The sequence below is a fragment of the Gopherus flavomarginatus genome, chromosome 2 (genome assembly GCF_025201925.1).
Source record: "Gopherus flavomarginatus isolate rGopFla2 chromosome 2, rGopFla2.mat.asm, whole genome shotgun sequence".
Taxonomy (NCBI): Eukaryota; Metazoa; Chordata; order Testudines; family Testudinidae; genus Gopherus; species Gopherus flavomarginatus.
In genome coordinates, this window is record NC_066618.1 from 197,657,932 (window position 1) to 197,685,568 (window position 27,637).

The window sequence follows — 27,637 nt, forward strand, 5'->3', positions numbered from 1 at the left end:
TCCTGTCATCCAGACCCAGTGTCGCATTCAAAGGCTTAGGGACACCCAGAGCATGCAGGGTTGCATCCTTGACCATTTATGCTAATAGCCATTGATGGTCCTATCCTCCATGAACTTATCAAAGTCTTTTTTGATCCCAGGTACAGTTTTGGTCTTCACAACATCCCCTAGCAATGAGTTCCACAGGTAGACTGTGCATTGCGTGAAGACGTACATCCTTTTGTTTGTTTTAAACCTGCTGCCTATTAATTTCATTGAATGAACCATGGTTCTTGTGTTATGTGAAGGGGTAAATAACACTTGATAACTTTCTCCACACTATTCATAATTTTATAGACCTTTATCATGTTCCCCCGCTTAATCATCTTCTTTCCAAGCTGAACAGTCAGTCTTTTTAATCTTTCCTCATATAGAAGCTGTTCTATACCTTTAATTATTGTTCTTGCCCTTCTCTTGCCCTTTGTCATTTCTCTTTTGTTTTTTTGGTTTTGTTTAAGATGTGGTGACCATGCCCTGGACTGGGAAAGTAGGTGGTAGGGAGTGGCCAGGGAGACACCCTGGAGCATTCCTAGATACTTGATATTGCTGCCACTTGGAGATCTGGTTTGTAGTCCCACAGAGAGGGTGGGCCCAGGCTCCCCTCAGCCAGTTGTGAGATCTGCCTCTTCCCTTGAGATAAGGCATGAAGATATTGTAAGCCCTGAAGTAAGAGTGTGGGACCTCTGAGTCAAACCCACCCCACCAGGGGGAGCGAATGAACTTCTATTCTTGGTTGGACTCTTATTCTGGAAAAGAGTGGACTTCGGTGGTGACTTGGTGGAAGGCCAAGTTACTGTGTACTGGAAGAGTCTGCCTCCACACTGGAGCAATCACTGGCAGCAGATGCTAGAGATGGGAGGAGAGTTGTGACCAAGGGACCTAACTACTAGGCAGTCCGTCCAATTAGTCCAGCCCTGTCACAGTGCCCTTAAGGCAAGATCCATCTTCACTGAAGTCAGTACTAGTCTTTTCATTGACTTAAATGGGAAATGGAGTGGGCCCCCACAGCAACTGAGGAAGTGACACCGGTGAACATCAGATGGGAGGACATTTCACAGCTGAGGAATCAACCAAAAAATTTGCTCCTTTGGTCTTTATTAAACAGAGAAAGTGATAGCAAACAAATTCATACGGACCAGAACTTCTGGACAGAGGCACCACAGGATGAGAAATTTTTTTTTGACCTAGGTTTTTATGCTAAACATTATATACTAAGTCAATAATCCTAAAGTGGATAGCTTGGTGTACTGCTGAATGAGTGTATATCCTTGAGGTCTGGCATAATCAACTCCCTTAATCCCATCCTAAGGGTATGTACGTAAATTTATCTTTTAGCCATGTTATAAAGTTAATGGTTTAATATACCATTTTAAATACAAAATACGTATTTGTTTAAGCTACTTGGGCTAAGCTCATCAATCAAAGACAAGTTCAGTAAGGGCTACATTAAAAAATCTCAGAAAAATGAAGGTTCTGTTCAGTTAGTAGATCAGCATCTGAGATTAAGCATTCCATTTGAGTCCAATGCTATTTCTCAAAAAAAAAAAGTCATTGCTATTACTAAGAAAAGGTAAATTATTTTCTCATGTATAGTAATCTCGTTTTGAAGCAATATAAAAGGGATAATAGTGATATGTACTGCATTCTTTATCAGATATTTTGTGTTCGTTTTTTCATGTTCAATTTCTTTTTTAAAACTAAGATTAAAATTTTGAAAAAAAGAACTCAGGATAATCCAATATGTTCTGTAATATGTGCTTATCCAACAAGCAAATATAGATAGTTATAAAGGTTTACTAAGCCATATCCTTTTTTCTTTAGACAGTAGCAAGTTCTTGAAGGAAAGCTGCATATAGTTTTGTTCCCTCAATGAAATTGTACCTAAAAGAAAACAGAGGCAACAGTATAATTTCACTGTACACAACATAGGAGTTCTTCAGATATACTCACATACTGTCTCGCATGGAAATAAATGATAATAAGAAACAAATTTTTAACAGTAAAGACAATCTTCATAAAAACTTACCAAGGAATGTGTGATAGACTTTTCCATCACTTTTAATCAAGATTGAATGCTTTTCTGAAAACTATGCTGAAGTTCAACAATGTGATTGGGCTTGTTGCAGGAATTACTATGGCCTGTGTTATACAGAAGGTCAGACAAGATAATCACTATTGTCCCTTCTGGCCTGAAAATCTATGAATTTTTATGCATACGATGTCATGACTTAGGTAGTCAAATAAATATATTGACTATTGTGCCTTTAATTTTGATTGCTATTTAAGGTTGAATAATTAACTATCATGTCACACAAAATAACTAAGGATCACGAGAAAATCAAAAGTGCCTAAATGACTCAGGAGCCTTGTCCCACATTTTTAAAGGTATTTAGACCCTGCTCTGCTCAGTGTTGCAAGGCCAAAGTGACTTAGATGTCTAAGTCCTATTTTCAAAAATGACTTAGCAGTATAAATCTCATTGAAAGTCAAGAAAATTAGAATTAGGCTCCTAAATCACTTAGGACCAGATGTTTAAAGGTATTTGGGCATCTACAGACACCTATCTGCATCTATAGATACCTAAGCACCTTTTGAAAATTTTACCCTAAGAACTTGATCCAAAGCCCTCTGAAGTCCATGGAAAGACTCTTATTGATATCAACTGGCTTTGGCTCACGCCCTATCCTGTGAAAATACACATGTTTAACTGAAATCATTGGTACTACTCACATGACTACAATTATTCAAGTAATGTGTTTGCAGAACTGAGCCCTAAATTATACCCTTGGTTATAGTCATGGAACTCCTAGGGAAGGTAATGGGAGTCACACGCACACACTGATTTGAGGAATGAATTTGACCCTTTGTTTTACCTCAGCCACTTGAACAGAAGCTGCAGGTTGTGCTCAAATTCCAAATAAGAGAAGTATTTCATTTTTATGTAACTATTGTTCAGCATCAAAATAAAACTTGCAATAGATTCCTTGGAGGTGGATTTTTATTTAATTAAAGTGTGTCCCTCCTTTTTAGCTTCAAATTATTCACTATGTTTACTTTCCAGTGGCTGTATGTATGATATACAAGTATTAATTATAGTTTCACTAAAACAAAACGTTCACAGGCTATCCCCTCATGCATCTTTTATCAAACTGCTTCTCAGTAGTTAATGCAAGAAACCATAAACAACCAAATGCACCGATATTGTGTTAAAAGCTGCCAACTTCAGTTAATTTGACTACTGTCAGTCATTAGAACTGCAATACAAGTGTTGAAGTGAATCAAGGACATAGAAAACTAGGAAAGAAAGCATCCGGGTGAAGGCACACACATTTTAACCAACTGGATTACTTAAAGGAGCTCTTCAACTTGAATGTTTTCAAATGACTAATTCCTAAAAATCCAAATATGTTGCAGGGTGTTAGTTGAGTACAGGTTTTTGAGAAGGGAAAATAGCAGCATTTGAGGTGAGGAGCCTGCATTTACACCACTTTTTCAAAATTACTTCTGGGAGTTCTAAATGTACATTTGAAAAAGTGATGTAAATTCAAGGTGGGTTTTTTTTTATTTGTTACAGTATTGTGTATTTTTTCTTCTGAAATTATATTAACACTTTAAAACTCCACATTTCTTCTAAATTAACATGTTTATGATTTTTAAGAAAATGAGTAAAAAATACCTGCTGATCTTTTCATCTTGCCCATGGGAAGCATCGTCAGGTCCTCCTATTCCTAGTAACATTATACTCTTTCTAGTCACCTCCTGAAAATGTGTGGCAATTGGAATTGTTCCACCTGCACGGATCATGTCAGCCTCTTTTCCAAACACTAGGGAGTGAAGATAACATAAGCTTTATAAAAAAAATCAATTTCTACAAGCTTCATGAACTATCTTTCCTGCTTTTATATTTGAATAACTAAAGGCATTATTTGGTTATAAACTTGTTTTCTACATTTTTTGTTGGAGGGGCTGGATGGGGAGACTTATGGGGACTTCTTAAAGATATTTCCTTTTTCCGCTAAAAAAGCTGTTATGATCGGGTGTTGTTAAGCTTGGATTCAAAGTATTAGAATTCACCCATGCCCATACTTGTGTGTTCTGTGGGCTGTATTCACTATCTAAAGTTCCTGTTCCTACAAATGACTTTACAATGGAGCCTTACACCCACTTGGAGTGCTGAAGCCAATGTTATTCTACATGGGCACAGGGATCTGTCCCTTAACCATAAATAGTATTCATCTGAAGACAAGTTACAGCAGGAGCTGAAAAATGGTAAGAGCAATGAATGACACATCTGTGTGTAATATTTGTGATCATCAGTGTAGTAAAATCTTAACAATGTACATTAATATTGCTTGCAAATCAACCTCGTATCAACAAACAATAAAAGCTGTTATGTATGAAAGTGCAATTCTATACAAATATATCAATATTAGAAAGCTGTGTGGACAATAAGATTATGTGCAGACAGAATAAGGAAAATAACCTGGTTTCATTTCTATGGATAATACTTTCAAAAGATGACATAGTTGTCTATCAAATAATCCACATATTATAAAACAGCCAAACCTCTTTTAATTGCTTTCCTTGCAGCCAAATACTGAGGTTCATTTATGTCAGACAGCCAGGGCTTTGATCCTGTGTCACTGGTTACTTTAATGCTGTTAGGACTGTTCAGTTCAGTAAATTTCTTGTTCAAATAGTCAGTCACCTAAAAAAAATAATTGTAGTGACACGAAAATATTTATTTAATTCATTACATAGAGAAAAAAACCATCTGTGTGTGCGTTTGTTTAAAACTCTGACTTGTCAGAGGCACAACTGCCATGCTCAAAATGTTACAGAGACAAGGTGGGTGAAGTAATATCTTCTACTGGACGAACAACAGAATTTGGTCCAATAAAAGATATTACCTCTCCCCACCTTGTCTCTCTAATACTCTGGGACCGACACAGCTACAACAACACCGCACATTCAAGATCTCACTGCTTGGACACATAATGAATGTGAAATGTTGACAGTGTGGGAAGAAAGTTCCAGTCATATTGGTTTTCTGTTACTGTCAACCCTCTACTCCTATACTGGCTGATGCAGAGATCTTCATTTGTTGGTGCTGTCAATGGACCTATTCAGAAGTAAGTGAAGATTGATTAACCCTGGGACCAAACCATAGTTTTGTCAGAATCTGATGGTTGTCATTTGTATTTGATTTTGGAAAATGATAGATGCTTTTGGATTTGCAGCCAAAGGAATATGGAGTGACTGCATATTATTTACATCCAGATTCTGTTGTTGAGATAGGTACATTATAGATAGTGAAACTGTAGTATGACATTTTTAACATGTTCTTTATCATATTTCTTCCTGGAGACATACGTGCCCCTATATTAGTTTCTTCTTATATAGCAGAAACTCAGATCCTCAGCTACAACCAAGCAGTACAAAGTGCAGCTCGGGAGGGGACAGACTATCAAAAATGTAGCCAAGAAACAACTTGCCGCTAAGCGTCACAGGTGCAGAACTCATTCATTTTGAAGTGGATGAATGCAATAAACAGGTATAGGAGGAATTAAAAAAGGAGGCATCCACCATCCTACCTGTTTCTCTACTACAGAAGGCTCCATGTTCGGCACCAGCCTTATTGAAAACTTTCCAGTTACTTTTGCAGGGATCACAGTCTTAGCTCCAGGTGCAGAAAAAGCTCCTTCGATTCCATGGATGGAAAGAGATGGATAGCGTGATCTTTGCATTAATAATTCTTCCTGAAGATGTAAAAAATGTAAATATATTAAAGCAGAAGAGGCATTAAACAATAATCTGTAATTAGCTAGCACTTCATGTTACTTCACAATAACAGATTGCATACATGATTCTTACGCAAGCAGTCTCAGTATTATTATTTCCACATGAAACCTCTCTTTGTGTATGTAAGTGTGCTATATATAAATCTGCCTAGAGATTGTGCCAAATCTTCCACGGCTTGTTTTTTCTTAAAGATAACTCATTGTAACAAAATTAAAGAGATCCATTTATTACACCATAATATCTGTTACATATAAAATATCCAGCTTTCAAGCATTTATAGTATTGCCATTATAGACGTGCATAGGATTCATCTTTCTCAAGCCCACAAATCAAGACAGTGAAAGTAGAGTATCTCAGATATAAATATTAGATCTGTAGGTATCTTAGCTTCCAGATTTAAGGTGCTTTGCATGATATCAGATCAGTCATAAGCATTCAGAACAAACCACACCATGTGAAATACAGATTTTATACCAATCAGTGTATTTTCCTTGTGATATGGGCTCACAACTTCCATGAGCGATAATGGATGTTGCATATGCCAACTGGAAGAAAAATGTAAGTGGCATTAAAAATAGAACAGTGACCAATATTTTAGTTAATAAATGTATTTTTAGGAGGGTCCAATCTTTAGGTGAGTTTTTTGTTAGATGAGTCACAGTCTTCAATAGTTTTATATATTATTTTATATATTATTTTATAGATAGACCATAGTTTTATATATTGGGATACCAAAATCCTTACTCCATGTTAGCCACAGAGCATGACCATTTATCTCCTTGCTGACAAAGATGTCACTTTTGCAGTGGGTATTATAAGGATTATGCAGGTTTTTCCAAGAGGTAGGTGTATTAGCAAATAAAAGATTTCTTGCTTGGGCCAAATTCTGCACTCAGTTATATGAGTGAAACCTCCACTGAAGTACCTATTCAACCCGGAGCAGAATTTTGTTGATAGAATTCTGGCAATCTGTGATCCTATCACAAAGGAAAAGTCGTTCTTGACCAATATTAATATTTATATTGCTGTGTTGTCCAAATGGCCTAATCTTGATTGGGTCCCATTGTGTTAGTGATACATATAGAAGTAGTTGTCCCTGTCCTAAAGAGCTTGCTAAAATCTAAGACAAGTAACACACATGGGGTCCCTGCACCGGTGAGAATGAGGAGAGATTTGAAGGAACCCCTGATTTTAGGGCCTGATTCAAAGCCCATTGAAGTCAATGGAAAGAACCCCATTGACTTCAGAAATGACTGTGATTTATTATTCCAACTGAGAAGCCTGAAACCAATAAAGGAAAATTCTATACCAATACAAAAATAAATGTAACATATACCTTAGTTTTGTTACGAAACTCTTCTAATCCATATTTGGCCATAATCTGGTCCAGGTCATATTCAATTCCTTCATAGAGTTTCTTTTCTTTTTCAGTGAGAGGAGCTACTGCGTCATAAATTCCAGGGATCAGGATATGACCAGAGGAATCTACCAGAGTGTCTAGAGAAAAATCCAAATGAATTTTAATTGGTCTAGAAAAAGAAGGTTCATGTCTAATAAACACTGCAGAGACGACAGAAATCTGCACCAAAAAAGTGTCTGTAAAAACTCTGCAGAGATGGTTTTCATGTTTAATATTGACCTTACTGTTATATTTTAATGTCACTTATAATTGCAGTTTTCAAGCTCTGGAGTTTTCTGAGCCTAATATAAGTATTTGTTTAACAATTAACCATTTACAGCTGTGATTTAGTGGCAACTCAAGGCACTGGCATATGGGAGATACAAATTTGAGTCCTAAAATGTCTTTGGGAGCAGAGATTTGAAAGGCACCACACTTTTTCCTGAGACAGAAAGTAATGTGTGACCCCTCTTGTGGATACATGGACTAAGCTTACACTGTGAGCCAAGGGTATGAATTCCCTGCTGTTGTACACATACTCACATTACCTCTCAGCGAGCAAGCCCAAGTATAAATAACAGTGGAGTCACGGAGGCACAGCTGAGCTGTTGTGCTATATGTTTACTCACCCGAAACTACGGAGTAAGTACTCAGCACAGCTCAGCTATGCCTCCTCTGTGGTTACTTGTGCCTGTGCTGCTGCTGCCGCTACCTTAGCCCAGGGCTGGCTCCAGGCTTTCTGCTCCCCAAGCAGCAAAAAAAAAAAAAAAAAAAAAAAAGCCGATTAGTGGCACTTCGGCAGCAGCTCAATCATGCTGCCCCATTCTTCGGCGGCATTTTGGCAGTGGGTCCTTCACTCCCTCTCTGGCAGCACTTCCGCGGCAGCTCAAAGAGGAAGAGAGGGACTGAGGGACCCGCTGCTGAATTTCTGCCGAAGACCTGGACATGCTGCCCCACTAATGGATGGAGTGCTCCCCCTTTGTATTGGCCGCCCCAGGCACCTGCTTCCTTCGCTGGTGTCTGGAGCCGGCCCTGCCCTGGCCACCACCTGTTGAACCTCAGGTTCAGTGCTATTTATACTCACGCTAGCTTAGATCTAGCGTGAGACTATATGCACACAAGCAGGGGAATAACACCCCTAGCTTGTAGTTTAGATGCAGCTGACAAAGTCCAGATAAATCAGACTTCTGGAGGAAAAGTCCTCCTGAAGAGAGAATTATGCGGGAGAGGGAGTAGAAGAGGAGAAGGATCAGGGCAGTCAATATCCATGAGGCTCTTAGAAACCCAATGGAGGAAAAAAAGTTGCAAGGTGTTGTACATCAAACTTTGAAAACTTACATTGTATTGTTAATCAGTATCAGCATTAAAATTGAATAACTACAGTTGGGTGTTTCTGTTTTAGCACAAATAAATTAACAGTGTGGACAATATATGTATGTAGGAGAAAATGTATGTATGTAGATACGTAAATTTGCACACCTGGTGCACATACTGTTACCTTATATACTGTTGTGATAGACACATTAAAAACGTTCTACAGCGATCAGCCACAGAGATTAGACTCATAAACTTAGGAGCTTTTACTCAGGATGAGCATTGTTCATCACCATTTTCTTACAACAATATCCCTCCTTAACTTTTCAACTTACTTGCACAGAACTTTATGAAATATTGCTAGAAAAAAACCTAAATAATGTACCCTGAGGTGAATAAATAATGGGAGTCAAAGTAGGTTGCAACTGAAAAAGCAGTGGCCAGATACATAAAAAGAAAGTTCAGACCAGGGCAAATAAACCTAATCTTCTTCCACATTTAAAGCTAACAGATTGCAGCCTGATTAGTTCTTAGATGGGTGGCCACAAACTCTGGTGCAGTAGTCTTATTACTTTAATTGCTCAATGTCCTTGTACTGCATATTATCTCCTATTTGGAGCATCTCTTTGCTTTATTCATTTTCCACCAAATTCACCTAAAACCTCTGCCCTTCTCCCTTTGGAGATTAATGCTTTTATTTAAAAGCTATAACCTTTGGACTAAACTTAGGTTTACCTATAACTAAAACGAGAGCTGCTTTCACACCTGGCTTGCGAGCTAGGCCTGTTGCTTTTGGATGGCACAATTTCTTTCTGGAGTGAATTATTAACTGACAAAGATACTCTTCATTTGATTAAAATCTCAACCTCAAAACTGCATTAAAGTAGTTAAAACACCACATACTGTAAGAAACCGTGTAGCAAACCCCATGGAACTTGGAGGGAGGAGCATAAGTTGCAGGAGGAAAGAGTTTGGAGGAGACACCAGGAAGTCTGTTAGTCTGCGCATAGTTTGAATGCTAGCTGCAGTTGCAGCACCTGTGTAAATAGTTGCTATAATAAAGATCCAGTATAGTTTAACAACACAGAATCCTTTCATGTTATTATCCAATACATGGTACATGAAACAAACAGAATTGGGGTTGCAATGTTAACAAACACATTAAAGTAAACAGAGTTATTCCTTTTTTTTTTTGAATTGCCCATTTAAATTAACTTGGCCCTATATAATTAAAATAAATTACACCATTGGATGAAATGCTGCAGCACTTGCAATTATGCATACAATGGATCCAAACCAGAAGGCTTCTTTACTTAGTCCTTACTAAGAAAAAGTCTCATGAGAATTAATAGCAATTTTGTCTGAGTAACAACGTCAGTACCAGGCCCAGTACATGTAATTCATGTTTTTATATTCCTGTGCTTTTAGTTAGTGGGAGTCAGAACAATACCTGATATGCTTTGAAATGGAACATGACAGACCTGGAACATGACATTTATTCATAGATAATTAAAGCAATACTTACTTAACAGAAATATTAAGTCATTCATTGCTTCATGTAATATTCCTCCAAAGCCCCCTGAATGTAAGTCTCGTTTAGCACATTCTATCTGCAAAAATAGAATAGATGAACACACTTGATACTTCCTTTACAAGCCATGGAGAAGGCTGTGTAAGCTTTCAGTTTAATTCCACAGGAAAAGTCTATGGTCATTTTCATTTCAGGATTTCTAGGTATATTATCACAATTTATATGCTATTGTTTTTTTGTTTTGCTTGCAATTTTGTTCTCTTTTCCATCACTGTGGGAAAAAACCAAATGTGCTAATGCACCTTTCTTTAAATAATCATTTTTATTTGACTTAATATTAAAGAATCTATTATCCATTTACTTCTTCTGATGCTGACAGACTAATCTGACAATCTTGAGAGCCATATTTTTGAAAAACAAGCTGGGTATTAAAAATGAGAACTGACATTTTCATTTTTTCTGCTATTCCACATGGACTGTAGAATAAATATTTTCTGGAAAATCGAGATGAAACTTTCAGCACAAAAGTGATGTGCCCAGTTCCATTTTTATTTTCCTGTCATTGGGGGCAGGCTTACTATGAAATGGCACAATAGTTCTGGGCTTTTTAGTAAAACATTATGGCATTTACATAGCTAGGAAGCGGACATACTGAGAGATGCCTGCACAACACTGGTGCCCTAACTGCCTTTTGCAGAGGTGGAGGCAGGGAAGCAGTGCTGAAGAAGATAAAGCATCAGAGGGTAGCCGTGTTAGTCTGGATCTGTAAAAGCAGCAAAGAATCCTGTGGCACCTTATAGACTAACAGACGTTTTGGAGCATGAGCTTTCGTGGGTGATGCATGTAATGGAAATATCCAGGGGCAGGTATATATATGTGTGCTAGCAAGCAAGCTAGAGATAACGAGGTCAGTTCAATCAGGGAGGATGAGGCCCTGTTCTAGCAGTTGAGGTGTGAAAACCAAGAGAGGAGAAACTGGTTCTGTAATTGTAATTGTAATTGTCAATTGCTTAAAAGAATATTGAATAAACAGCCTTATTCCAAAAGAATACAAATCAAAGCACTCCAGCACTTATATTCATGCAAATTTTGTCTGCCTGCCTGCTTTCTCTGAGCTTTGGAGAAGTAGCTCTACTTTCTAATTTTCTGTTTCTAAGTGTAAGGACAAAGAGATCAGATAGTAAGTTCTATGGTTTCTTTTCTTTGGTATTTGCATGAATATAAGTGCTGGAGTGCTTTGATTGGTATTCTTTTTGAATAAGGCTGTTTATTCAATATTCTTTTAAGCAATTGACCCTGTGTTGTATCATCTAATACAGAGAGAACATTTGTATGTATTTTTCTTTCTTTTTATATAAAGCTTTCTTTTAAGACCTGTTGGAGTTTTTCTTTACTTCAGGGAAATTGAGTCTGTACTCACCAGGGAATTGGTGGGAGGAAGAAGTCAAGGGGAGATCTGTGTGTTGGATTGCTAGCCTGACTTTGCATTCCCTCTGGGGGAATAGGAAAGTACTTTTTGCTTCCAGGACTGGAAACAGAGAGGGGGAGTCACTCTGTGTAGTTTCACAGAGCTTATGTCTGTGTATCTCTCCAGGAGCATCTGGAGGGGGGAAGGGAAAAAGGATTATTTCCCTTTGTTGTGAGACTCAAGGGATTTGGGTCTTGGGGTCCCCAGGGAAGGTTTTTCAGAGGGACCAGAGTGCCCAAACACTCTAATTTTTTGGGTGGTGGCAGCAGGTACCAGGTCCAGGCTGGTGGCTAAGCTTGGAGGTTTTCATGCTAACCCCCATATTTTGGACGCTAAGGTCCAAATCTGGGACTAAGGTTATGTCATGGTCCCAGGGAAGTTTTTTCAGGGGGACCAGACCTGGAGAGATACACAGACACAAGCTCTGTGAAACTACACAGAGGGACTCCCCCTCTCCGTTCCCAATCCTGGAAACAAAAATTACTTTCCTATTCCCCCAGAGGGAATGCAAAATCAGGCTAGCGATCCAACACACAAATCTCCCCTTGATTTCTTACTCCCACCAATTCCCTGGTGAGTACAGACTCAATTTCCCTGAAGTAAAGAAAAACTCCAACAGGTCTTAAAAGAAAGCTTTATATAAAAAGAAAGAAAAATAAGTACAAATGTTCTCTCTGTATTAAGATGATACAACACAGGGTCAATTGCTTAAAAGAATATTGAATAAACAGCCTTATTCAAAAAGAATACAAATCAAAGCACTCCAGCATGTGATAACCTTAGTCCCAGATTTGGACCTTCGCGTCCAAAATATGAGGGTTAGCATGAAAAACCTCCAAGCTTAGTTACCAGCTTGGACCTGGTACTTGCTGCCACCACCCAAAAAATTAGAGTGTTTTGGGGCACTCTGGTCCCCCTGAAAAAACTTCCCTGGGACCATGTAATAACCTTAGTCCCAGATTTGGACCTTAGCGTCCAAAATATGGGGGTTAGCATGAAAACCTCCAAGCTTAGTTACCAGCTTGGACCTGGTACCTGCTGCCACCACCCAAAAAAATTAGAGTGTTTTGGGGCACTCTGGTCCCTCTGAAAAACCTTCCCTGGGGACCCCAAGACCCAAATCCCTTGAGTCTCACAACAAAGGGAAATAATCCTTTTTCCCTTCCCCCCTCCAGGTGCTCCTGGAGAGATACACAGACACAAGCTCTGTGAATCCAAACAGAGCCCTCGTCCAGACTAACCCGCGGCATCGGCGGGTTAAAATCGATTGCTCGGGGATCGATATATCGCGTCTAGTCTGGACGCGGTGTATCGATCCCCGAGCGCGCTTACATCGATTCCGGAACTCCATCAATCCGAACGGAGTTCCGGAATCGACGCGGAGAGCCGCGGACATCGATGCCGCGCCGTCCAGACTGGTGAGTACCTCGATTTTAGAAATTCGACTTCAGCTACGTTATTCTCGTAGCTGAAGTTGCGTATCTAAAATCGATTTTAATTCCTAGTCTGGACGTGGCCAGAGTGAATCTCCCTCTCTGTTCCCAATCCTGGAAACAAAAAGTACTTTCCTATTCCCCCAGAGGGAATGCAAAGTCAGGCTAGCAATCCAACACACAGATCTCCCCTTGACTTCTTCCTCCCACCAATTCCCTGGTGAGTACAGACCCCAAGACCCAAATCCCTTGAGTCTCACAACAAAGATAAAGCAGGAGCTATACTTCCAACTTCCTGCATGGCTGTTGAACCAAGAGGCACGAGAATAGAAGTTTTAAATCATTTTAAGCTAATTGATTATAGAGAATGAAGTAGTTTTTATAGAAAATAGAAGATATTTTGATTAAAATAGTGTGGCCTATTTTTTGTCATTTGTCATTATAAATTCATGACTTCTGCCTTTTCCCCTCTCCCTGCTATCAGACTATGACTTTTTGTTATAATTTATCATGATAGGCCACTAGCCATACCAATGATAAATCTCTGCATGCAACCTTAAATCCCATGTATTTCATGATCCCAGATAAATTCCTTGGAGACTGGCGTGTACAGGAAATCCTTAATTCATTAGCTAATATTTTGTAAAGCCCTTTGAATATATAGAGGGACAAATTCTCCTCTTAGTTAATTTCAGTGAGGTTGCATTGGTACAACTGAAAGGATAATTTTACCCATAATGTGCTTATATGTGAACTTCCTATTGTTATTTCTATCTACCAGTACTAGAAAGTGGTGATTCCTTTAGTTCAGCCTTAAAATTACTACCATATATAACAGAGATGGAATCACTGTATAATCCTATATCTACCTTTAACCCTGTGAGTTTATATATTTGGTAGGGCTAGTAGTGTTTGGACCTGGATAAATATAAAGCCACTTGATAAATACTCAGGTAATATTCAGTTAACGAGAGTATAAGATCATGCTTCTTTTTGCACAATACCTCAACAAAGAAGTAGCAGATTCCTCTTGTCCCATATGTAATACCAGGTTTGTTGCTGAGCCATGCAGAGTCAGTGATCACAATGTAATCAACATCAGAAAAAAATGTACTATTTCTCTGTTTAACTAGCGTATTTAGCCCAATGGACCCTACTTCTTCCATACCTTCAAGCAGAATCTTTACATTAACAGGAAGTTCCTATAAGGAAATGTTTCAAAAAGATTCATAAGCAATTGGTTAACTAGTTGCAAATAGCAAACTTATTGATAAAGGAAGAAAAAGTCACATGCATGTTTTTGAAATGCTTCAATTGCATTCAGCACAGCCAGAACTTGTCCTTTGTCATCAGATGCACCTCGTCCGTAGAGATTGCCTTGAAAACAAAATAGAATGAGATTGTGATAACTAATAAAGTTAGTTCATTAGGCAAGTGCAGACAGTGATGTTGCACAGGTAACAGAGCCATAGTTGAGCTGTAGAAATTTTATTACTCATCATTGTGCACTGAACAAGTAGGACAGAAACCAGCTAGAGCTCAGGATGAATTTGCCAGGATGGCCTTTAGAAAATTATCTTTTTACTTGTAAGCTGACCAGATCTGATGTGGAAATCACTGAGACACAATAAATATATTGCCCAGGATGCAATATTTTACTGAATCAGTTTTTAAAATAGAATTACTCTTTAAACTATTAATAAATATAAAATCTTTTAAAATGCCATAGTATTTCCTCCTTCTATTTATGATCTTGCACACAACTAAAATAGTGTTTTGACAGGTTGTATATGTAATGCAGAGCTCTACGTGGTCTGTAGAAAACCTACGCAGAGCTCTAAGTGGTCTGTAGGTTATTTGAATAACAAGGTCTCCTGAAGCCAGGACTAGCTATCCCCCTGATGTTCAAAATGTAGCTGGAGTACTCAACCTTTGCTACTCCAAATTCCATTATTGGATTTGTACTGTAATAATTGCAAAGTCCATATTTACTTGTAGTAAATGTTTATATTGGACATCCTTCCTTTTGTATGCTCATGTTTAATTAAAGTTCTTTGTTAGCTTACAGTTGAGTAGGAGAAATTTTATAACAAGCTGAATGGAAGGGGCTAAAGTGAGGTTCTCTTCAGCATTGCCTTCCAAAACTGGCAGAAAATAATAGTACAAAAGCAATATGATTTTGCACCCTTATTCTGATCAGACCAGGAATGCCCACAATTTCAGCACAGCCATCAATACAGAGTACTCAGAAGGAACATAAGCAGTGTGATGGGGGAATATAATAGCTGATCAAGGGAGCTAAATGTCTCAGCCATGCCTCCTACCCCAGAATTCTCCTGCTTTTCTAGCCATGGAGGAACAACAGAGCATGGATTCTGTGGATTTTACAGGAACTGGTAGTGAGGCACAAAAGTTGTACTCTATTTGGACACCTCAGGTGAAATCCTGGCTGTAACTGAAGTCATTAGCAAAACTCCCATGGCTTCAGTGGATTCAGAATTTCAGCTCCAAGTTCTGGTGTAGGCATATGTGCAAGATGCAATCTAAATTTGGTGCAAGATCTTCCGTGCAGCTGTATTTTTAAGTCAAGTGCTTATTTTTGCATATAAGGAAAAAAAGTTCAAAGGATTTTAGTGGAAAATCTATTCACAGACAAGGAAGGCATTTCCCAGAAGGTTTGCTATTTTACCTGAACAGAATTGTTTGTTTCTATGTTATTTGAATGATCTTCCTCTTTTTCTTCCAAGGTATGGAAGCTGCTTTAATATAAAGGGTCTGACTGTATACATGCTAAATCAGTTGCTGAAAGCTTTCAAGCAGCTCAAGCACTTACCATTTTTCTCTGTCAATATGTAAGGCTCTGTTGACCATCCATCCTCAATTTTTGCCGGCTGCACATCCATATGCCCATAAAAACAAACGGTAGGCTTTTTTGGATCTTTTACAATGTTTGCCAGAATAACTGGTGGCAAAGAGATTTTGTTTCCATTGGGTAGCTAAAATAAATCAAATATTTTCATTATATACATTGACAGAGGCTTCCAAAACATGCATTTATAGATGATGAAGTCACTGGAGTTTGCACCAGGGATGATTTTGATCCTACTTGTCTTGATTTTTGAATGTCTTCTGTTTAGTTCTGTCCCTGTAAAAAGAATTTTAGAATGACTGCTATATAGAAGCAGACTAGAATCTACATCCTAAGGCTATTACGCAAGGATATATAATTTTCTGGAGCAGTGAATGGTTATATATGCAGCAAATGAGTAACAATGCTAGCTGTAGCACAAAATAAGAAATGGTCTTAGGGACATGCAAACCATTTTGTTGCAGGAGGTTGGTCCTGGTTCCAGTCACATAACATTAAAAACATCACTGGTGTGTGCAGTGCCTCGGATTTAAGGGGATAAGGAAAAGTTCTGGAAGCTCTAGTGCTAGGAGGCAGATACTTCCACCAACACCCAGTTCTACTTCTTCAAAGCCTCAGGGGTCAGGAACAGAAATTATGTTTCCTGTTGTCTCCTGGCATCCCCTCTTCTGGACCTCTGAAAAAGGGGAGGAAAGGATCTTCATAGCTCACTGGCTCCCCTGCCTGGTAAATGTGATTTTAAAGTTGATGATGGCCCTTTAAATTCTGGACACTTAATCCACCAGGATTACATTATTGGTTCCTGTGTATATAAAATGAGGCTTTTTTTTGTAGTCTGCATTTTACTTCTTGATGCAAAAGCCAACGAAAAACCATACTTATAGTTACAGTGGTAACCCATTTTATAGGTGTGCAACTTAATTTGTACAGCACTTAGATAACATGGTTATATCACTAGACAAAAGCTGGTTATAGATACTTAGATTTGTATCCTGAAAACACAGTGAAAATGTATTACCTCTTGCATGTCCAGATCTACCATCTCAACTGTTCCACCTAACTTTCTTATCCTTTCTTCTGCCAAAAGCATCATGTTTATAACCAGATGTCTCTTTTCAGGGTCAGTGGAGTCACTTTCTATGGCCACCCAATCTTTGAGTCTCTGCAGGATAAGAAAATTGAAGGTGATGATCTACATGCAGTGTATTGCTCTAAGCAGATGCTACAGCCCTCTGAAATGAAAGTTACCTGAAAATATCACTGTGATGCTGGCAGATCAGGTGCCAGCTCATGCCGAGGCTTAGGCCTTAACTGAACACTGACAAATGCAGACCTGGAAACCAGTCTGGCTTCCTGGTGTGTTAGTATAGTTAAAGTAGATATTAGTGTTTTAAGAATGTGATTAATGTTCAGACAATGCTTGTAGGATGCTGCATGTGTTAATCCTACTTATAATGCCTGTCTCCCGTGGTATAAATTTATATTGAGTGTTTTCATTGTAAACCTCTGTAATTATGTAACTCACCAAACAGGAAAAGAAGCATTAATTAGTGTAAAGTGCTGGTCCAGCAGACAAGAGGGCCTTAGAAAGCAGATGAGCCATTGTAAGGCATCAAAAGGACAAAGACCTGGTTGATTGCCCTCCCCACCTACATGAAGAGGAGCCAGGCACCGACACTTGTTCTATCCGTTTGGATTCTGGGGTGAAGGGGATAAAAATCCTTGACATGGAGAACTGGATCTTTATGCTGGTTAGACTCTGAGTGGCACAGATTCCTAAACATCAGCAAGAGATCTCCATGCTGCTTGGTATGGGTCAGCCCTGAGGGACATATAGACCTGCTTATTATAGAAGCTTATATTATCTTTTAAAATCTAAGACTGTAACTCATTTCTGTGTGTATGTTTCCTGTTTTAACCTCATAAATAACTCTCATTTCTTTTCTTACTTAATAAATCTTTAGTTAGTTTATTACAGGACTGGCTATAGACATTGTCTTTGGTTTGAGAAACGAGTACAATTTACCAGGGGTAAGTGACTGGTCCTTTGGGACTAGGAGTAACCTGAATATTTTTTGATCTTTGATGTAAAACAGCCATCTATCATATAGTCCAGCTTGCCTGGGCATCAAGATAGACTGGAATGGCCAAGCATCTGTCTGTGACTCCATGATATGACTGTTACAATGCTTTAGGAATTTGCATTTGAGACTGGATTGGTTGATATCTAATTGAAGAACATACAACCAATTTGGGGTTTCTGCCCTGCTTTCTGACAGTCTGCCCTGAGGCTGGCACCCATGGTCATGAGCCACTCCAGACAGCTTGACAATCACATTCATTGTTCTATCCTCATTCACATAGCTTTTAAATATCAACTACGGCCTGAATCCTGCAATGAGCTCTTCATGGATACAGGGTCCTCTCTCCTGTGCAGAACATTCCTGCACTGGGACCTAAGTCGGTTAAACAAATTAAGAAAGCTAAGAAACTGAAACGTGGTTCTACTCTGCAAATTGATTATGGATGAATAGCACCTTCTTACTCCAGAAATCTGCTCCTTATGTGTACTTAGGGTCTTCTTTGTTGTTGTTAGCAGCAATAATAAGTTTTTATTGTTTTTCACTACTGATAGCAGTGCAGAGCCAATGGAGTTGAGAGAGAGCTGAATTCTACTGCTTCTTGTGCATCATCAGTAGAATTGTTTGTTTGTTAAATTCCAAACAGTTGCACCTAAACAAATCCATTGAAGGAAATGGTTTTGCACAGGTGTCCTTGGGGACATATTTCCTAAACAATGAGAATGTATAGGGGTCAGTGATGGCCTAAATTTGTCATCAGAATCTTTATCACTGAAGATGATATGTTGAAGGAAAGAACTCAGCTTAAGTTGGAGATTCCAGATCAAATTTGCAAGGCTGACATTTATTAAAAATTTATTTAAAATCTTTTTATTTATAAACTGAACACATTTCATATGGAAATCAAGGAGGGCCCAATTCTGGCCAATGTATTCATGTTGGGTTGTAACTTGCTCCACCAGTTGTTCTGTTGAAATAAATGCAAATGCCTATGTAGAAAGGTACTAACTCAGTGTAAATTAGGGTTTTAAAAGTGGGCTCTAAGAATCTACAACCATGGAATCCTATGATGTCATATTTTAACATTTAACCTGTAAATTTATGGCAGGTTCATTGAAATGTAGCTTTCTAATACATTAAATATGAAAATGATTTATTAAATCAGTACAGTGTCCCTTATGTTATTTATTTTGATGTTTAATTCCTTTATTTTAAACTGTCCCCACATTTCCAGTTACCAATATGGTATGCTTTTGTTGTATTCACAGTGTATAGCTGCATAGTAGAAGTTATCAGGGGAGAAGCTATAAGTTTTGGTAGCTGGGTAGGGACTAGATGAGGAACTTTAGCTGGATGTTTCTGTTAAAATAATGAGTAGCAGAATAGTTAATTTCAACATTTAAAATTTCTTTTTTAGGCTTCCGTGTCAACAGCTACTGGAAATGAACAGGTCAATTCAGAGGTATTGTTTCAGGCTCTCTGCAGAGTGAGGAAGACAACATTGAATCATTTTATGCAAAGCTCAGGTTTTCAAGGTTATCTTCACAATCATGAGCACAACAATATATAAATATATAAAGCTTATATTCCAGAACACAAACTTATAGTAACGCAGGGGTCGGCAACTTTTCAGAAGCGGTGTGCCGAGTCTTCATTTATTCACTCTAATTTAAGGTTTTGTGTGCCAGTAATACATTTTAACATTTTTAGAAGGTCTCTTTCTATAAGTCTATAATATATAACTAAACTATTGTTGTATGTAAAGTAAATAAGGTTTTTAAAACATTTAAGAAGCTTCATTTAAAATTAAATTAAAATGCAGAGCCCCTGGGCTGGTGGTCAGGACCTGGGCAGTGTGAGTGCCACTGAAAATCAGCTCATGTGCCGCCTTTCAGCACACGAGCCATAGAGTGCCTACCCCTATAGTAACGGTTTGGCAAAGGGTGCATTCTGTGATAAATTCTGTTATTATAGATGCACGGAATACTCTGGGTCCTAGGAAAAATGTTGTATATCTTACTTAGGTTAAAAACTCCAATGGTGAGGTTTTGGCCTTTTTTGATTACTTATCCTATTTATTGTTAAAATAATAATTGCCCTGTATGTAGTACTTTTACAAAGCTAAAGTTTATTAGCAGAAAGCAACAGAAAACTGATATAAGTCTGCTTACTCCTTTGTAAAACACTTTGAGATCTATGGATGAAAAACTCCATACAAGAACTAGGTATTTATTATTATTGCTACTACTTTCTTATGAAAATCATATGAAATATTATCAAAAAATAATTCATTGCATGTATATATCACTTTTCATTCAAAAAGAGCAAAGAATACTATGACCAGAAGTAAAATACCGGCTATGCTATGATCACTAATTGAACCATTTTAGTATTTTTTTTTAAAAGTCTAACCTACTTTGAGAATTCATATGACTAGAAACTTACATCGCAGACATTCTTACTGTGCAGCAATGGGCTTTACCTGCACGTATTCATCTTGATGTTCTTCAATATACTGAAATATTTGATCCAAAGGCACAGATACTGCTGTAGTAAGTGACATGAACGACATGGCAAGCACCAGGGCAGTCTGTAAAAGAAAACTGAAATGTTTAAAACAAGTTTATCCTTTGATTCTCAGACTTTATACAATGCTTAATCTGTGTCCTTCCAGGAAGATATATTGCCATTGCAAAAAATGACCTGGGTAGCTTAGTTAATACCAGTGTCAGGTAGTGCTTAAACACTTAGGAAGACATTTATTTCATGTTATTCCAGTTCTAGCTACATTTTTGGTCCTTAATAATCAGAGCTCACAGTGTGAAACAGGAATGCTGAAGCCCCTGAAGGCAGAGTTGGACCCCTTGGAGGTCTGGCTACACTGAAGCTGTTCCTCCTGGAGACTATTCAAAAGCTAGGAGTACAGCACTAATCCTGTGGATCCATGACACAGTGGTATCACCTGTTTTAGGTATTGGGTGTATTTCTTAGACTGGTGGAACAAAATGGGGAAACTTTTAAAGTGACCATTGTAACATCACAGCTCCATTCAACTGATGATAGCAGCTGACACATTCTGCAGAAAGAAGGAAAGATGTTGGGTTAGTAGAGGATGGGAATGACCAGTATGACAACGATTAGTATCTCCGATTCCCACTCCACAAGCTCAGATGCTGTATGCTTTTTTTAAAAAAGTACATATTGTATTTTTAGGTCTGTATTCAGCCTCAGAGGATAAAACATATGTATAGCACCTTTGTGGGGCTGCTGTTCTGGGGATGCTTTAGAGGAGCACTCAGGACATTCTGAAAGCTGATGAATAAAGGTGAAGCCAGGAGCTTTACAAAGCCGGGGAGCTATGAATGGGGAGTGGTATAAGAACTACTATGGTAACCCTACCTCATTCAGGGATTTCCCCCATGCTCAGGGAATCCCTATACAACCAGACCTGCTATTTCTACAGCCCCTTTGCACTGGCAGACTGATATAAGGAAGCCAGAGTACAGGCAAGAATCTGCCCCATAAAATCTACACACATTAGAGCCAGATTCTTCAGTTAAGTGGCACAAAACAGCTGTAATGCACCAGAGATGGCCATCTGAGAATTCTCCCTGTGCCAGGAAAAACTCCACTTCCTTCTGCGTCTCCCATCTCCTACCCGCTTTCCCCAAACACTTCCTTTATAAAGGAAAAGAGGGAGGCAGGGAGCATGTTGGGAGTGCACAACACAGGCCACAGAACTTCCCTGAAATAATTCCTGTGTAACCTAGAGCATATGTTTTAGAAAAATATCCAATCGTGATTTTTAAAAGGATGGGGAAGGAGTGTGTGTGTGGAAGAAACCAGCTATGCTCTATCTCCCAGTGAGGTGAGGTCCTTAAAGGAGCTCAGGAACAGTCCTGAGGGGCCTTATGCCAGTTGCATAAATTAGGGCCACTCTTGTGCAGCCCTACCTTGCCCTAGTGCCTGGTGGCTGTGATGCAGGAAGGTACTACTATCTCCCTGTTGCCTCTTCCACTCCACTCCACATGAGTTCAGTTACTGATCAGTATTATTTATCTCATTAAGAAGCATTTCAGCTCAGCTCTAAGCATTTTGTTGCTGTTTTTAAGTTTACAAAATGTGTAATTTGTGCCAAATCCCGAGAGTCAGCCTTTATTTAATGCAAAATGAAAAGCATAGAGAAGATTGGACCTAAGCTATTGAGCTACTATCAGCACCTTGGAGTAAGTGGAAGGGACTCATTAGTTCGGCTCTTTCAAATGCTGTCTGCACACTTGGTGCTATTTACAAGATCAATAAGAGACAGAGAAGTTGAACATCATTTGGCTTCTTCACTCTGTACCAAATTGTGTTCCCACTTCTCATGCTGGAAGGGCATAACGAGTGGAATCAGTTCTGGGTCTAGTTCTGTTCAATATCGTCAATAATTTAGACAATGGTTTAGAGAGGACACTTATAAAGTTTGCGGATGGTACCAAGCTGGGAGGGTTTGCAAGTGCTTTGGAGGATAGGATTAACATTCAAAATGATCTGGACAAACTGGAGAAATGGTCTCAAGTAAATAGGATGAAATTCAATAAGGACAAATGCAAAGTACTCCATATAAGAAGGAACAATCAGTTGCACACATAGAAAATGGGAAATGACTGCCTAGGAAGGAGTACTGCAGAAAGGGATCTGGGGGTCATAGTGGACCATAAGCTAAATATAAGTCAACAGTGTAACACTGTTGCAAAAAAAAAAAAAAAAGCAAACATCATTCTTGGATGTAATACCAGGAGTGTGGTAAACAAGACACGAGAAGTATTTCTTCCACTCTACCCCGCACTGGCTAGGCCTCAACTGGAGTATTGTGTCCAGTTCTGGGCACCACACTTTGGGAAAGATGTGGACAAACTGAATAAAGTCCAGAGGAGTGTAACAAAAATGATTAAGGGGCTAGAAAACATGACCTATTAGGAACGATTGGAAAAAAATGGGTTTGTTTAATCTGGAGAAGAGAAGACTGAGGAGGGATGTGATAACAGTCTTCAAGTACATAAAAGATTGTTATAAAGAGGCGGGTGATAAATTGTTCTCTTTAACCACTGAGGACAGGACAAGAAACAATGATCTTAAATTGCAGCAAGAAAGGTTTAGGATTGACATGAGGAAAAAATTCCTAACTGTCAGGGTGGTTAAGCACTGGAATAAATTGCCTAGGAAGGTTGTTGAGTCTCCATCATTTTTCAGAGTAGGTTAGAAAAACACCTGTCAGGGATGGTCTAGATAATGCTTCATCCTGCCTTGAGTGAAGTGGACTGGACTAGATGACCTCTCGAGGTCCCTTCCAGTCCTATGATTCTATGATTCAATCAGAGTTTTGCAATTGACTTGGCTGGGATCAGGATTTGGCTTTTAAAAAAGTAAACAATCAAGACCTCTGAAAATTGTGAAAAGGGGGAATCAGAAGATATCCTTTAAGGTTAATACATACTCAGCATGGTATGGCTTAGACTGGTCATTTACTTTCCTTTGTAAAACACTTTGAAATCAGTGATGAAAAGTGTGATGTAAGCACTGGTATTATATAAATTACTATTACTTTTTAATTTTGCTTCAGTGGTTGTGCTCACTCTTCTTTTTTTCCTAGCAGAAATAAAGAACTTTTCTTGTTGAAATTTCCATAAACGGTGCCAAATTCTGATGCCAGAAAATGACAAAATTTTCCATTGATTCTTTAGTGGGAACAAGACTGGGTCCTTGAAGAGCTGAAGTTTCTCTAGGTTTATGATCAATTGCTTTTAACCTAGGAAGTCTGGAATTCTTTTAATTCTCTATAAAATGTTTTAAGTCAATTAAGCCTTTTAAAATTCGCTTTAATCCCTCCCTAAACTCCTTTGAAGTCATTTTGCTCTTTGCCAATCCAGTTCTCTCCTTTATTTTTCTCTGCTTTTAATGATAGCGCTTCAATGTTTGCCAAAACTGCAGTGTTATCACACTCTTTACATATATTTATATAAGCACACATACCCACACAGGACATTTGTAAGTAAACGCAAAATGCCTGACTCTCTCTTACATCCTCTTCCTGTGCCCTGGGGCTCCCCAAACAGAATACCCTCCTGGCATCTAAATATCGTGATTTTTCAAAAATGCTCAAAGTCTCTTTAGGCTGTAGAATAATTATCTCGTGCAACATAACAACAACAAGAAAGTATAAAAATGAACCAGGAAATGTTTTACCATGGCTGTGAAATGGAGCAGCTTCCAAAATTGTCTCATTAGTGCCTTGGTGTTAGAGGTGGTCATAACAGGGTAACAGTCTGAGCTGTGTTGACTTCCTTTTATCTCAGTGGGGTGGTTCCAGCTGACTCTTATCCAATAACCCATTCCCACCCCCTTTCTCTCTTGTTTACTGTTATTTAGTCTCTCCAAATATTTTGTTAACGATATCTGTCAGATTTACTTAGATTCAGAATACCTAGGCTGCCATGATCAATTTGGAGATAATAGTATTAATTTTTTGCTTGACTAATACCAGCTTACCCAGGGAATACATCTCTCCTCTAAACCCCAATTCTTATGGTTCATTTGAGACAGATTAGGAAAAGGTGTTTCCTTTCTTCAGCTCTCTGGACTTACTATACAGAGAACATTTTTATTAGGATATGTAACCATATTATAATATTTTACACAATTATTTCACGTGAGTCTTGTGGCAGGAAGTTCTTTCTCCCCACTAAGTTGGTTAAAAATAATCATGAATAAATTCTCACATGTGAAATGATTGTTTAGGTTCTGGCCTTAGGTGGTTGCCAATGCAATTAGCCTAAACTTACAGCAATCCAGCACAGAGCTCCACAGGTTGCAGAGGATGAAGAAAAACAAACAGCACAGGAAAAGCTGACTTTGGAGAAATGCTGCAAGCAGTGAATGCATCTCAAAGGGCTTTGCCAGCAGGGGCGGCTCCAGGCCCCAGCACGCCAAGCACGTGCTTGGGGTGGCACGCCGCGGGGGGCACTCTGCCGGGAGGTCCACTGGAGCCGCGGGACCGGCGAGCAGCAGAGCGCCCCCCGTGGCATGACGCCGTGCTTGGGGAGGTGAAACGTCTAGAGCCGCCCTTATTTGCCAGTATAAACATATGAAATTAAAGGCTCTTTAACTGCTTTAAATTACAGATATGACAGAAACACATTGAAAAGCCTGAACATGCCAGCTAAAGAGAAGAGCAGAAAACTCTGCTGCTGAGGGAGATTAAAGACTTGTAAAGATATGTAGAAGTTATAATGAAATCAAAAGGGTTTGAGGAACTTAGCTGCATTTTAGGCATACACAGGGAGAGGAAAATATCAGCAGGACTAAATGATTTTTATTGTCTTCGCCCAGCCCCAACTCCACTGGGTTAGAGAACTCAGTGATCTGCTAAAGGGACTGGAGAGAGAATACACAGAATTTCAAACTTCAGCAAGTCCTAAAGGAAAACTGAATGAGGAAGTGTGATTGGATGGTTAGAGCTCAGTACTAGTTAGAGTTCTATTCTAAGCTGTGCTACCAATTTACACTGGTACCTTGGGCACGTCACTTCACTAACAATTCTGTCCTTTCATTTACTCATCTATGAAATGGGTATAATACTGTTGCCCCTCTGTTGAGCAGTAGCAGATGTTCTGGTCTTGCAAGTAAGTTTCCTGTTGGAAAACAGTGACATAGTGTCTGCACATTTTCTTAGTGTAATTCTGTTTATTCACATTATACATTCCACTCCTAGATCAGAGTGAGTCACAAACGGCATGCAAGCAAACACCTGTTAAGGGAATCGCAGCCCAGCCTGGTTCCCAGGAAGCAACCCTGGCCTAAGAATCTATTCTAAATTGAAAGTTTAAGACAGAGAGCAAATGGGGTGGAGTGGGAGGAAGGAATTGTTGAGTGCCTAGTAATTTTATCCCAGAAGTTAATACAAATATTTAGTTTAGGTAAACAAGAAATGGCAGGCCAGCTCTTACTAGTTATCTCTTACTGCCAAGACAGGCATGTGACTCTCAGTATTTTAGGCAAAGGGGTTCTTTTAAATACCATAGAAGACACCAAGATTAGTGCTGAGCAAATGATCATAATTATTAACCTTGGCTATTTTATTGTTAAAGTAAAATAAAATATTAATCAAAACACAAATGGTAAACAAAGGTTACTTTTATTACTGTCTCTTCTGGATGTCTCTCTGTAGAGAGTTTTTCTACAGAGATTATACTTTTGAGAGGAGACCTCTCTTGGGTGGGGCCCTTTTATCTCAATAAATTAAGGCCAAAATGATTGAGGATTCAATCTTAATATATCATTAGATAACTGAAAACTGTTTATAGATGAGCAAAATAATTTTTGTTTAAGGTCAGGTGAGTTCTGCTTGGTTACCATTGATAAGCTAAAAGAGTTTTAAAATGGGAAAAGTAAGCAACTAAAAACCAAACAAATTAAATAAAGTATTTAAACCAGTTACTTAGAAAAAGCCATCTATAGATCTGTTTTAAGCTAAAAATCTTAAATCCAGTTAAATCCCACTGTTTTTCTGTTTACTGATGTTTAGCCCCTGACTTCTTTCCAGGAATACATGGTCTAACCCAGGGGTCAGCAACCTTTCAGAAGTGGTGTGCCAAATTTTCATTTATTCACTCTAATTTAAGGTTTTGTGTGCCAGTAATACATTTTAACATTTTTAGAAGGTCTCTTTCTATAAGTCTATAATATATAACTAAACTACTGTTGTATGTAAAGTACATAAGGTTTTCAAAATGTTTAAGAAGCTTCATTTAAAATTAAATTAAAATGCAGAGCCCCCCGGACCGGTGGCCAGGACCCAGGCAATGTGAGTGCCATTGAAAATCAGCTCGCGTGCCGCCTTTGGCACGCATGCTGTAGGTTGCCTACCCCGGTAACCATTTGGTAATTAACAGGAGAAACTGTTCAATTACAATTGCATGTCAATATTCCAATAAAATCATTACAAGAGTTTTCAAATCTAATCCCTTGGTAATGGTTTAGTTATTTCATCTCACTACTTCATGTCGAAGTCTTGGTAATGTCCATTGGGGGTTGAAGATTACCTTTTCACTGCTGCTGCAAGGATGTTTTCTTCTATTTCTTCTTAGCTGGCTGTGGCAGCTTGCTTGTATAGTTGGACAGGATTAACTGATAACTGCTGTAAAGTTGTGGATGGAGGCACAGAAAGTGCAAATTCCAAATTAGCTGCTGTCATCTTTTCACTGACTCAAAACCTTCCTGGGTTGATCTTAGGAGCCTCTTTATCTTATAAATATGTAATTTGTTAATTCCTATATGAGTTAGAATTGTAATTCTTTCTTGACAGTTATACTTCCTTTTTCTTTTTGCTGGGAGATTCTCTCACCATCTTTAAGTTTAGAGCTTTAACTCTTTTCACTCAGCCCATTTTCTGAGATATTTATTCAGTTTCATTAGGGTTCAATAGGAACTGAAATTCTGTTCTGAAAGAGTCCAAACACTCCTGTTTTTTATAGAAAAGTTTTTAGCTCTCAAAGCCCTTTAAAAATAAATAATTCTTAAAGAGAGTCTTCAAACTGGAATAGTTATTAAAGGATTGAGGGGAGATATGATTGCTCTCTATAAATACATCTATAAATACCAGGGAGAGAGGGGAATTATTTAAGCTCAGTACCAATGTGGACACAAGAACAAATGGATAT

The 27,637-nt window shown here is 38.5% G+C and overlaps 1 protein-coding gene across 1 annotated transcript; it reads right to left on the minus strand.

The window, feature by feature from the left end:
- Positions 1 to 1,137: 1,137 nt before the first annotated feature.
- LOC127045627 (cytosolic non-specific dipeptidase-like) lies at positions 1,138 to 24,227 on the minus strand. Its single transcript, XM_050941891.1, has 12 exons — positions 24,165 to 24,227; positions 20,419 to 20,526; positions 16,874 to 17,017; positions 15,820 to 15,982; positions 14,281 to 14,363; positions 13,991 to 14,188; positions 10,080 to 10,164; positions 7,178 to 7,338; positions 5,634 to 5,798; positions 4,606 to 4,747; positions 3,716 to 3,863; positions 1,138 to 1,920 (listed from the first exon to the last, which is right to left on the minus strand). The coding sequence occupies exons 1-12, from the start codon at positions 24,201 to 24,203 to the stop codon at positions 1,857 to 1,859; spliced, it is 1,500 nt and encodes a 499-aa protein (XP_050797848.1). The 5' UTR covers positions 24,204 to 24,227; the 3' UTR covers positions 1,138 to 1,856.
- Between the last annotated feature and the right edge of the window lie 3,410 nt (positions 24,228 to 27,637).

Bases quoted from the DNA above. Each gene is read 5' to 3' on its own strand.
- LOC127045627 (XM_050941891.1), bottom strand. From the start codon at position 24,203: ATGAGACAATTTTGGAAGCTGCTCCATTTCACAGCCATG. The intron at 15,983-16,873 runs GTAATACATTTT...GATTTATTTTAG, and splicing joins TAGATCTGGACATGCAAGAG to CTACCCAATGGAAACAAAAT. The intron at 3,864-4,605 runs GTTTGGCTGTTT...TTCACTCCCTAG, and splicing joins AAGGAAAGCAATTAAAAGAG to TGTTTGGAAAAGAGGCTGAC.